Source organism: Prionailurus viverrinus, chromosome A2, assembly GCF_022837055.1.
Source record: "Prionailurus viverrinus isolate Anna chromosome A2, UM_Priviv_1.0, whole genome shotgun sequence".
Classification (NCBI taxonomy): Eukaryota; Metazoa; Chordata; class Mammalia; order Carnivora; family Felidae; genus Prionailurus; species Prionailurus viverrinus.
In genome coordinates, this window is record NC_062562.1 from 51684219 (window position 1) to 51696683 (window position 12465).

A 12465-nucleotide genomic window follows, 5' to 3' on the forward strand; every position below is an offset into this window, starting at 1 on the left:
TATTTCTGGAAGATGAAAAACTTTGAATTCTTGCCCCCAAAAAGGAATAAGGAAGTCATGGCAATTCTATTCTTTGAAGACCATATATTTATTGAACAGGAATGTCTAATTCAGGCACAATCTAAGTGCTTTACAAATACCAACCCATTTAATCTTCATATCAACTAAAGGCAAATACTACTAGTACTCTCATTTTGCAGATAAGGAAACTGAAGCTCAGAATAATGTGCCGAGTAGGGAGACCTGGGCTTTGAACCCAGGAAGTGTGACTGTAGAGCCCCTGTTCCTAACCACTATGCTGTGCTGCATCAGGACCAGCTCTGGGGATGATCCATGGCCCATATTCCCATCTTGCTCCAATCTAAGTACATCCATCCCAGGGGCCTGGGTGTATGCCCTTCAGGTCACTGCCACTCAAGAAATAACAAAATGGAAAAGGCCCAGAGATGAGGCTCCAAAATGATAGGGAAGATGTGGGTTCTTCCGTATAAGGAAAGAGGAAAAAGAATAAGTCTTTTCCAGAGCTCTGATGTAAGCATGGGGATAGACTTTAAACATTTATTTACTAAATTCTAGGAAGAAAATACTGATTTGGTCAACTTTCATATGGAAACATTAAAACCTGAGAGGTGAGGGGTGCCTGGATGGCTTAGCTAAGTGTCTGACTTTGGTTCAGGTCATGATCTCACTGTTCGTGGGTTCAAGCCCTGCGTCGGGCTCTGGGCTGACAGCTCAGAGTGTGGAGCCTGCTTCAGATTCTGTGTCTCCCTCTCTCTGTCCCTCCCCCACTCACACTGTCTCTTAAAAAAATGTATAAATGTTAAAAAATTTTTTACAAAAACCCTGAGAGGTAAGTTTGGGACATTAGTGTAATGTAAAATATTCTCTCCATGTAGTCTCACTTTACCTCTAAGACCACCCTGGGAGATGAGGATAATCAAGATCATTTTGATAAACCAAGGACACCAAAGCTCAGAGGTAAGAGGTCTTACCCAAGGCCACATGAGCATCCATCAGCAAAACTGAGCCCAGGTCTGTGCCAGAGGCTGGCCACCGTCCACCCTCTCATGCTGTTCAGTGGTTGCTCCCCAGGCAGGTCTCAGAAAATCATAGCTTCTCAGAGGAAGTCAATTCCTGGAGCTAATTATGCTAAGGAACATTATAAAGTGAAATGCAATTAGATTCAAAGGAGGTTTACAGAGATTCTGGGGTGACAGCCTAATGTTGCAATAAGGTTTGGACTGTGTCTCAAAATTTTGCTATAGTTGTTCATTTAACAGGGGGACTCTGAGGCACTCTGTGCTTACTGTGTACAAGGACTGTCAAGGTCAAACATGAATTCCTTCCTTTATTGCCCATTCTATGTGCAGTACTGTGCATCATACCCTCGCCCTCCTATCCTCCCCCCAAATGCAATTACAGTAAAACCTTGGCTTGTGAGCATAATTTGTTCCAGAAACACACTTGTAATCAAAGTGAATTTCCTCCTAAGAAATAATGGAAAATCAGATGATTCGTTCCACAACCCAAAAATATTCACACAAAAATGATTACAATACTGTAATATAATACAAAATAATAACGAAAATACAAAATATAAAGAAAAATAAGCAAATTAACCTGTACTTACCTTTGAAAACCTTTGTGGCTGGTGTGAGGGAGACAAGAGAGAGGAGGGTTATTGTGTAGTACAACTTTCAGTATCACGAACTGAATCATTGCTATCTATTGGCTCAATGGAATCTTTTCCTTTTCATGCAACTTTAACAGGGAACCAATCCAATGACACTTGCTTTTGTCTCCTTTTGAGGATTTTGTAAAAATGCAACATTGCGTTGTTTCTAAACAGATTCATTGCTCTCACTGCTACAGCCTTATTTGGGTGGTGCTTTTCCACAAAATTTTTCACTGTTTCCCACATTTTATACTTCTCGCTAATTTCATTTGAAGTGAGGGATTCCTCCCCCTTTTTCCCCTCCTCCTCTGTGGGTAAGATGCATATGTGGACTTCTTACAAAATCTTGCACTTTTGGCCACTCCCATACCTTGTTTGTACTTCTCGATGATTTCTTTCTTAACTTCCACTGTAATCATCTCCTTATTCTTACTGCCTTTCTTTTCAACCTTTTTCTGCATGGGGGCCATTGTATGCACTTACACAGATGCTGACTACCATACAGTATTAATAATCTCTTGTTATTTACTGTATTTAATGTAACTGTCAATAAAGCAGCAGAGGAAAGGGTCTATATCTGCAGGTAGTCTAGGAGAATGAAGCAAAGCATTCCTAAGCTTACTCTTGTATGGAAAAGGACTGTTCATAAGTGCTTGGAAGTGACAAAAAATACACGAGTGCCAGTTGTGGGCACCTTCCAACATTCTGAAAAATCACTGATTTCTGCCAAAGGCTGTGGCCTGAGACTGAGCATCTGAGCATGGGAGACGACCACCCACAATCCCGCAGGGAGAGAGAGAGAGAGAGAGAGAGAGAGAGAGAGAGAGAAGAATCATTGGTTCAGTTGTGATCATGTGATGTTTGGCAAGCTATCGCTCATTTATTAGGATGTTAGAAACATTTGCTCACCTTGTGGAATACTCACAAAACAGGTTACTCACAAGCCAAGGTTTTACTGTACTCATATAGAGTTTTAGTGTGGGATAGAAAAGGCATCAATTTAGAAGGAAAGGCTGGGACAGACTGTGGGGTAATTTTGAATGCCAAGATAAGCAATTTGATTTCATCCTGTAGAAAAAGGAAAGCCATTGCGGATCTTTCAGCAAGGGAATGACATCGCCATCATCGTCACAATAAAAATAACAGCTACTGTTCACAGAGACCTATTGCTTTCAATGCTTTCAGCCTGCAAACCCTCACACCCATCCCATGAGGTCAGAATGAGTATCAACCCCACTTAGCAGAGGAGACAGCCTGAGGACAGCGATAACATAGTTCATAAGGGGTACAGCCTGGATGTGACCCCACATCTACCTGAATTCAGTTTACTCTCACCCCAAACACTGCAAGATCTTTGCTTTAGAACATACCCTGCACAGCGCATGGGGACAGAGGTGTGGGAACCATCAGTATTTCACTGGGCGGCTAAAGCCATGAGAGAGATGAGATTTAAGAGGACAGAAGCAGGGAGAGAAACAGCAGCTGAGGCAGGCAGTGTTAAGAAAAGCATGCAAGTGTGAATTTTAAGACAGCAAGAGGGGCAAATGGTGCAGAAAGTTACCTGGAGATCAGGCAGGATGGGGACGGACTAAGGACTGTAAGATCTGCCAAAAGAAGAGGGACTTCACAGACAGCACTTTCAGAGGAATGGTGGGAGTGGGCGCCAGATTGCTATGGGCTGAGCAATGAGTGGGAGGTGAAGACAGGGCCAGCAGCATGTAAACTTACTCTTTCAAGAAACATGGTAGTGAGGGGGAGGGGAGGAAGGAGGCCTGAAATGGGAAGATGGAGGCAGGAAGGGTTTTCTAGGGGGTTGGAGGTGGGGAGAGACTCGAGCAGTTGTAAGCCAGAATGAAAGGAGAGGCTGAGGGCTACCAGATGGGGAGGTTCTTCCTGAGAGAGCCCCAGAAGGAGCTCCAAGGGATGGATGGAGAGCACAGTGGGTGGCATTAGTAACAGCTCATGTGGTTGGGCTTCTCCAGGGCTGTGAAATGACAGAGGTGGATCTATCTCTGTGGCTCCTTGCCCACTAATTTTCTTTCCCCTTTCTCCTTCCTCCCTTTCTCCCTCTTTTGCCCTAAGTATTTACTGAACACCTACTATGTGCTAGGTCTTGTGCTAAGCTCTGTGGCTATTATAATGAATGATACAGTGTATATCATTCTTAAACTTGAGTGGTGAGATGGATAGTAAACAAGAAGATGCACACATATGTACATTGTGTAACTACACATTGTATGATAATGCTAAAAAATGCTAATGTTCATTGAGCACTTCCAACGTACTAAGTACTTTATAAGCATTTTCTCATTAAGTACACACACACATACACAAACACACACACACCCTAAGAAAGGCATTGTTGGTATTTCCTTTTGCAGATCAGGAAATTCAGGCACAGAGGTCAGATGACTTCACACAGCTCAGACAGGTGGAGTGTGAGATTCAACTTGTGTTTGCCTGTCATCAGACAGATGCCCTTAACTGCCACACTGTCCTGCCTCCTTGTGTTTAGAACAGTGAGCACGAGGATGAACAAGACATGAAGGTGTACCCATCCTATGGGAGCTCACAAACCTTGAGAAGTGGGAAGAAATTGAGTTCATTTACTCCCTGTTACGTTCAGGTGTGGTCTCCGGACCAGCAGCATCCACAGCACTTGGGTGCTTGCTAGAAACGCAGAAGCTCCAGCCCAGCTCAACCCCCTGGATCAGGATCTGCAGGGACCTGCAGGTGCTTGGTGTGCACCTTAAAGTTGGAAATGCCTGGTCTAGAGCCCACTTCTCTTATTAGAGATGGGCAACCGAGGCCCAAGCTGTTGGAGATTACAGTGAGTGGTGGAATTTGGGGGTTTGGCGTCAGCAGCCCAACCTAGGCCTGAATGGGCGCTTCCACTCTTGCGCTGAGGCCAGTAGGAAGGTGAACAGGAAGGGCGCGCAAGGTGCTCGGCGCGCGCAAGGTGCTCGGCGCGCGCAAGGTGCTCGGCGCGCGCAAGGTGCTCGGCGCGCGCAAGGTGCTCGGCGCGCGCAAGGTGCTCGGCGCGCGCAAGGTGCTCGGCGCGCGCAAGGTGCTCGGCGCGCGCAAGGTGCTCGCGGGCTCCCGGGCCCTGCCGGGCTGAGGCGGCGTGGGCGCCCTGAGGGCCGGGCCGCCGCGCCGCGTCCCGGTCCCCGCGCTGGCCCGGCCCGGCCCCTCAGCTCCACCCCCTGCCTCCCCCCTCCCGCCCGCTCGCGCCTCCTGAAAAGCCAGCCCGCCCGGGGCGGCGGCGCAGAGCCGGGCCCGGCGCACGAGGCAGCCAGCGCGGCCATGACGGCGGAGAAGGCGCTGCCTCTGGGCAATGGGAAGGCTGCCGAGGAGGCGCGGGAGTCTGAGGCGCTGGGAGGCGGCGGCGGCTGCAGCGGGGGCGCGGCGCCCGCGCGCGACCCGCGCGACAAGCGCGACAAGGCGGTCCACGAGCGCGGCCACTGGAACAACAAGGTGGAGTTCGTGCTGAGCGTGGCTGGGGAGATCATCGGGCTGGGGAACGTGTGGCGCTTCCCTTACCTGTGCTACAAGAACGGAGGAGGTGAGGCGGCGCGCGCGCGGCGTGAGCGGGAACGAGGAGGGGAAAGCGGCCCGGTGGGGGCGGGGAGCAAGGGGGTGAGCGAGTGACCCCTCCCGCGCCTGCGTGTAGCGGGACCCTCGTGGGGAGTGCCTGCCTTGGGCCACCTGGCGCGTGAGCTCTCCCGGGGCTAGGCTCGCCTGTCCCAGGGCGCATGTGCACGTTTCTTCGCACCTGAATGTGCCGCCTGCCAGCACGCGAGGACGTGGTCGCCAGGTGTGTTCTGAACCAGCGTCGGGTGGAGGCCCATGCTGGGAGCCCTTCCTTGCTTTTGAGACGTGCCTTAGCGTCTGGGGCAGGAGACAACCCCTTGGAGCCTCAGCTTTCCCAACTGGAAACCAGTGTGAAGGAAAAGGACTCGGATCCGTGTAGGCTGGGGTTCTGAGCACTTAGTGAAATGCCAGACTCAGCTTTCCCTCCATCATCTCATTTCATCCTTAAAGTCATCTCTGCAGGCAGTGGCAAACCCATGTTGCAGATGAGGATGCAAAGGGTCAGAGAAGTAACCCCATAAAGAGATAAAGATGGGATTCTGACACCAAGGCCTTGTTTTAAACTGGGATTGGACTGACAACAGGGAGGACTTTTGGGCGAGGTGTTGATGTTCGATTGCCCGCCCCGTCTTTCATTTGCCCTTAAGGCCTTTACTAGGTCCTCTTTTCGGGCCTATCTGGCGGAAGCACTGGCACCAAGCGGTTTCTTTCACCGGTGTCAGAGACACGGACAAAGAGCAACGACACGGATTTAATGTTTAGGAGATGCTTCGAGAGTGTGGAGTGGGGGACAGGGAGAGGAAGGTGATGAGAGAGTTGTGCCTAGTGGCTTGTCCGAGTCAGTTTGGTGGAGATTCTGCAGTGAATCCTCAAATCTTTCAGCTGAAGGACTTTAGGAGCCTCCACCTGTCCTATCAGCAGGACAGATGGTAGGTGTGTGGCAAGGGACCTTGTGAAACCTTCGTGGGTGGCACAGTTTCTCCCAGGAAAAGCTTGTGTCCATGTATTCCTCCCTCTTTGCTGTGCCCCTGCCCCTCTAGCAGATTCCCAAGACCCCAGTGGAGGTGGCTCAGAAGTTGGCTGGCAGGGACCACACTGTTAGGCCGCTTGGAGTAGGACTTCCTGTTCGAGCAGCTGCAGGGAGAGCGAGAAGGGTACTGCTTGGCCCAGGCCCTTTCTTTGGAGACATTCATCCTGAAAGCCCAGGCTGCTCCAAGCCTGCTCTGCACTGGTAATGAAGTGGCCGCCGGTGTTGGTGGCTTGGCACTGGGGACAGAGGGAGTGGACTTGGAGACCCGGAACGTGCCCTGTGGCCTCAGCTGAGTTCTGCCTTTTTGCAGATTCAGCCTTTATTAGCTGCCATGTCTTCTTAGAAACCTGTGGAAACCCTGTTTAGGGTAGTCCCAGGCAAAAATCGTTTTAGCATCTTTTTTTTTTTTTTTAATACAGGAAATTGTTATACCAAAACAATGCATTCCTAAAAGGAGGAGACAGAGTAAATTGGGTTAATTACAAATTCTGCACAGATTAAAAGAAAAAAAAGTTGCAGTGAGTAAAATTTAAAAATTAGTAGGTTTTTTTTTTTTAACTCGCCAAGAGTCCCCATTGGGCGCACAAATATCCTGATTTAATTGAGGTAGTTATCTTGAGTACTAGCTTTGCGAATACATGGGTTAGAAGTCTTTCAGAAAGTGCTGTTAGGTTCTAGAGGGTTCACAGCATATTAGCGAACCTGTTGTAGCTTCTTCTAATCACTTAGATTTATATTCAGCAAACAGACTGTCTTGTTCCTTTCACACACTTTTTGCCTTCTGCTATAGCTGGGGTATCTGATTATCCACTGCTTGCCTTTAAAAAAAAATCTATACAATTCTATTCATAGATCCCAGCACTAGTTTAAAGGATTTCTTTCCCAATGTGAAACTAAGAAAACGAAAACAGCAACAACAACAAAACAGTATCTTGCCCCAAAAAGCTTTTCAAAGACGCTTTCAAAATTTGATGGATGTGGTCCTACTATCAGGTTTGATCAAAATTGTTGCTATTAGTTCTAAGGCTGAAGAGACTTCATTTAGCAAAAAGCAATTTCAGTTAAAGCCTTCATTTGTTAGATTAGATCGTGAGGAATAGCATGTGTTTCCAAGCTTTGTTATTAAACAGGTGAGAGGGAATGAGGGATTTGGAAAATCCTTTTCTGGTTATAGTAGCTCATGCTCACCTGAGTTATTTCATTTGTTTCAAAGAAAGGCCCAGGCAGTGGGTATTGTGTACGAGGATAGGAGCACTAAAGTTTATGGCGGTCTTTCTCAGATTGATTCAGAGTCAGCCTTCTGGGGAGATAGATACTTGTTGCAAACCCCTTATAAGTCAACTCCATAGCTGGGTCTCATGTACTGGGGCGCCATATTGCTAATAGCACATCTCCTTGAGAATGCTTTTCTTAATGAAAAGTATTTTCTTTTTTTTTGCAGATCACTGCCAAAGTAAATAGGAGGAAGGGGTCCCCTTCACCTAGCCTGTTGAGGTTACTTTAGGATAAAAAAGAAGAATGTAATGTTCAGGGAGAGAATGGATTTAACCTAAAGAGTGCTAGAGAGTGAAATATATACATTATAGAATTAAGCAGAGAGAACACTTCCTTTTTACATTATCATCTTAGATGCACAACATTTCTGTGAGATGAGTGGTACGGATGTTAAATATTAAAAGCCCTATTTTACATATGAACAAGTTGAGGCTGGGAGATGTGAGGTAGATGTGCAGAGAGCACAAACCCAGGGCCATGTTTTCTGACTGTGGTCGTCAAGGTGTGAACTTGACCTCAAGCTCAGCGAACATTATGTCTTGCACGTCGTAGGTGATTATTAAAGATTTCTTGTGCTGAATTCGAAATAGTAGAGGCAATTTTAACCTCATTCCCTTACTTTGCATCCTTGTAGGGGCGTTCCTGATTCCCTATGTGGTGTTTTTTATTTGCTGTGGAATTCCTGTTTTTTTCTTGGAAACAGCTCTGGGACAGTTCACGAGTGAAGGTGGCATTACATGTTGGAGGAAAGTTTGCCCTTTGTTTGAAGGTAAGCACTGAGTTCAAGAATGAAATGGTGCCTGGGTGATGTCAGGCTGTGAAAGGCAGCTGAGACTGTTTTAACAAGGTGGTAAGAGACCCACATCACTCCCTTTGTTCTTTCAGGCATTGGCTATGCAACACAGGTGATCGAGGCCCATCTAAACGTGTACTACATCATTATCCTGGCATGGGCCATTTTCTACCTGAGCAACTGCTTCACCACCGAGCTCCCCTGGGCTACCTGTGGGCATGAGTGGAACACAGGTATGGTCCCCAGGGAGGGTCTCTCTGCAGGTCCTGCTGGGGGACCAGGGATTGGGGGTATGCCCTTGTCCTGGACATCAATCCTGGCCTCTTGACATGAGTCTAGATTCCACTGAAACTGGAGATCCGTTCTGTGCTGGGTCTGGTTGCCCTGGCTCAGTAATTGGCATGGGTAGAAGAATGGTGATGTTCTTTCCTCGCTTTGCTGAATACAGAGACTGAGCCCTTTGTGGACAGAGAGGGGTTCAGGCTCTAGTTCCAGCCAGGCCCCTCTGGGTGTCAGATTTTCCTCTGTAAAATGAACGGGTTAGGCTAGATCAAGGGTTGCAAACCATGGGCGTGTAGACCAGTTAGGCTTTAACTCAGTGATCAGTGAATTTCAAAAATGTGTTTGGTTGCCAAAATTTAAAAACCAGAAGACCTCACATGAAAATCCAGATTTCCCGCTTCTCTTGAAAAAAATAAATAAAAGATCTGGCAATAGCAGACCCACATTCTCACAGTCTTGCTTGACAGCAGCTGGGGCTGATAAGCAGTTGTCTTTGGATAAGGCATCTGTCCACAAGTTGGCCACAGTCTCCACTCAGCTCACATTGCTTATTTACTTTCCCAATCTAACCCAGGTAGAAATTTGAATGTACCATTCTCCCACTTCCTTGAATGGATAACTCTTTAGATTACTTTGGATTCTAATGTGCTGTTTGCTTTTCAGTTTGTCCATCCTATCAAGATGGTGTCTTAAAATCTAGGGAAAGCAACAACATATTTATTCCCTATCTGTGATGGCTGTGCTCAGAGCAGACATCACTAATTGACTGTAGAACTCTATCCTTTTGAGCCTAGTCTTGGCCTCAGAACCCTTCTCAGCAGTGCTCCAGGCAGCCACTGCCTTTTGACTGGAATGAACACACATGTTTTAAGCTGTTCACCATCTGTGTTATAACCTGTGGTTAGGTTGTCCCTGGAAGGGTTGTTTCATCCTGCAGGCTGAAGTATGGTAAGATTGGGTGGGATGTTGGTTATCAGCATAAGGAACAGGGAGTAGGGAGTAGTAGGTCTAGAAAGTGCTGTGATGTCACTTCCAGTGTTGTGGTGACTGCCCTGCTCCCACTGTTGGATTGTGTGGAGGTCTCACTATCTCTCTTTAGGGCACTGGTTCCTAACCTTTCTTTGGCTGGGGACTTCATAGAGATGTTTATCAAATTAAAATTCAAGGATATATTCTTGGAGGCCTGCAAGTCCTCCATGATAATTTAACTGTGTGTGTTTATTTTGAGGGCACTCTAAAAATATGCACATGTTCTAGATTATCTGCACAACCACCTTCCACCGAGGACAGTCAGGAGACTTCAGTGCCCAGCGTTGTGCGTGTTTACAGTTTAAGATGGGTTCTTGATAAGTAGGATGATGGTGGCCAATGGAGGAGAGCACAGAGATTTAATTTGTAAATGGTGCTTTGGTATTCATCAAAGTCCAGTTAGGAATGCCACAACCTGTAAGAATGAAGATATTGCGCAAGTGTGACCAGAGGAAAATGATAGTAGAATTGCTTCTCAAGTAGCCAGTGGAAGAATAGGCAAGCTGAACTCCACAGACCCTGCCTCCTCCCTTTGGCTCCACTCTCCTGTCAGAAAATCCATTTAATTTCACAAAATGGCATTGTCCTACACATACATTTTATGCTATCAGTTTGAATTGTGTTCCGTAGTTGGTATTTAATGTATAAATTTAATTCTGGTTTTATAGTCGTATGAGTACTATAATCACAAGGACTTTATAACTCATTTATTTGTACACAGATGTCATTTTAATAAAAATACCTTGTCAATGTTGGATGTCTGAGAAATTTGTTTACTCTAGGGAGAAAAAAAAGAGACGCACTGTTTTAGAGACTGATCAAAACTAAGGGCTCCCTTCCCTGGAAAAAAGCATGAGGTTCCTATAATCTCAGGTTTTCAGACTCCTTTCAGGATGTCATGGCCCCCACAGGCCCCCCCCCCGGCTTTCAGAATGTGGTTAGTCCTTGCCAGGAGGAGCAGGAAGGAGGCAGACGATTGGGGGACTTTTCCCCAGCAGACAGCAAACCTTTCTCCCACTGGTTTGCAGCCCCCTTTCTCTCCTAGCATGTGAACACTTGTGTTGTGTAAAAACGTCATGTGTGAGAGATACTTCCTGCTCCAGAGGCTACAGATGTACTTGGAGGGTTTGTACCCATGCGAGGAGAGAGCAGTGCCAGAGCAAAGCAGACCACTGACTCCGTGCTGGGTGCAGGGGCTCCAGAGTGAACAGTGCAGCTGCCCTCGGGGAGTTCACAGTCTGGCTCAGAGCTCTGTAAACAGGGGTGCTGTAAAGAGGTGCAGGTCCTGTGGTGGGAAACAGACCTGGGTGATAATCACGAGATGGGGCACTTGCTGGGGTGGACTCCCAGTTCTGTCCCTAACTGACTTTATAGAGGAGGGAGTGGGTAGGGATATGGGTCCCTTGACTGTTCCTGAACCTTAGATTCTCCTCTTCAAAATTGAAGGGAGTTGGAGAAGGTGGTTCCTTGGAGGGTCTTTACATTCTGCTTTTCTTAGAATTCAGGGGAGGGAGATAGATGAAGTCTCCCTGGAGGAGGGGGTCAATCTGGGCCTTTAAGATCGAACAGTTGGATATTTTTACTGGAAATTCAACTCCCCCTTGGTCATCAAGTTTCATGAAATGAGACATTCAATAAATCCTTTCTTGGATTGACCAATCAAGTGAGGGAATGAGGAAGAAAGCAGAAATTCTTTACACCTACAGGCTCACGCCATTTCATCCAGTTCCCACATCTTTATGAGGCAGTTGCGATGTTAGTGTCTTCCTACGTGAAGGAAAACGGAGTCTCAAATGCATTACCGTCGTAGGGACACTGTGACTGACTCACTCTTTTAGACCCTCCACCCCTGCTGGGGCCACTGGGCAGGACAGGTAAATGCCATGGAGAGGGCTTCTGTAGGGAAGTGGAAAAAAGGAAAGGAAATTTGGAACTGTGCAGGAGGAGAGTTTGATAGGGCATTTGGAGTGGAAGTGAGAGAAGGTGTCATGCCCCCAAACCTTTCCCTCCTGTTCTAATCAGACCAGACCTCTCATTTAAACTGTAAGTGATCGATTTTCCTCCTCGGTGTTCTCTGAGGCATGTTTGCTTAGAGCGGCTAGTTAAAACCACCTGGTTGCACCATCAGCTTTGAATGTTTCCCAAGGTCCAGCCCTTGCAGAGGTTAATCTTCTCTTTCTTGTCTTGTTTCCACTGTAGAGAATTGTGTGGAGTTCCAGAAACTGAACGTGAGCAACCACAGTCATGTGTCCCTGCAGAACGCCACCTCTCCCGTCATGGAGTTTTGGGAGTAAGTGGAAAGTGACTCGTGTCCCTTGGCCTGTGGGGCCTCTGTCCTGGTTCTGCTGAGTTAACATTGCCCCCACCCTTGGAAAAAGTCTGACCCTTTCTTTCTCTGGCTTCGCACTTCCTGGTTTCTGGGGACGTTTGACTGCTTTGGAAGCCAGTGCGGAAATTTTACACATTTCCTAAAGGAGCAGCTGAGAGGAATGTTTTCTTGTTCTTTGATGGCATGTCAGCATGCCTGGTTGCTTATTAGGGCAGGAACTGCTTGCTAAAAATGATAGTTTAAAAAAAAAGGGTTTTTAACAAAAGAGGAGACATAGCATGTTTGCTATAAGCTAAGTCAGAAGTGTATTTAGCCTGGAAAGCAGAAGTCTCCAGGGCAGAGAGGGCAGGTTAGCTTTCCTTCAGTACCTGAAGTGTCATGTGCAAAGGAAACAGGTGAACTTGAATGGTTAGAGGTTCTAAAGAGGCAAGTTTAAATGTGCTTAAGGGAGAGGTTAGTTT

General features: G+C 47.0%; 1 protein-coding gene across 1 annotated transcript in view; it reads left to right on the forward strand.

Annotated features, from left to right (window-relative positions):
- Positions 1 to 4788: 4788 nt before the first annotated feature.
- Positions 4789 to 12465, forward strand: part of SLC6A11 (solute carrier family 6 member 11) — a 134672-nt gene continuing 126995 nt past the window's right edge. Inside the window, exons 1-4 of the mRNA XM_047850768.1 lie at positions 4789 to 5237; positions 8206 to 8340; positions 8457 to 8597; positions 11875 to 11965. Coding sequence (XP_047706724.1) covers positions 4979 to 5237; positions 8206 to 8340; positions 8457 to 8597; positions 11875 to 11965 — 626 coding nt within the window. The 5' untranslated portion in view covers positions 4789 to 4978. The remainder of the gene's footprint in view (positions 5238 to 8205; positions 8341 to 8456; positions 8598 to 11874; positions 11966 to 12465) is intronic.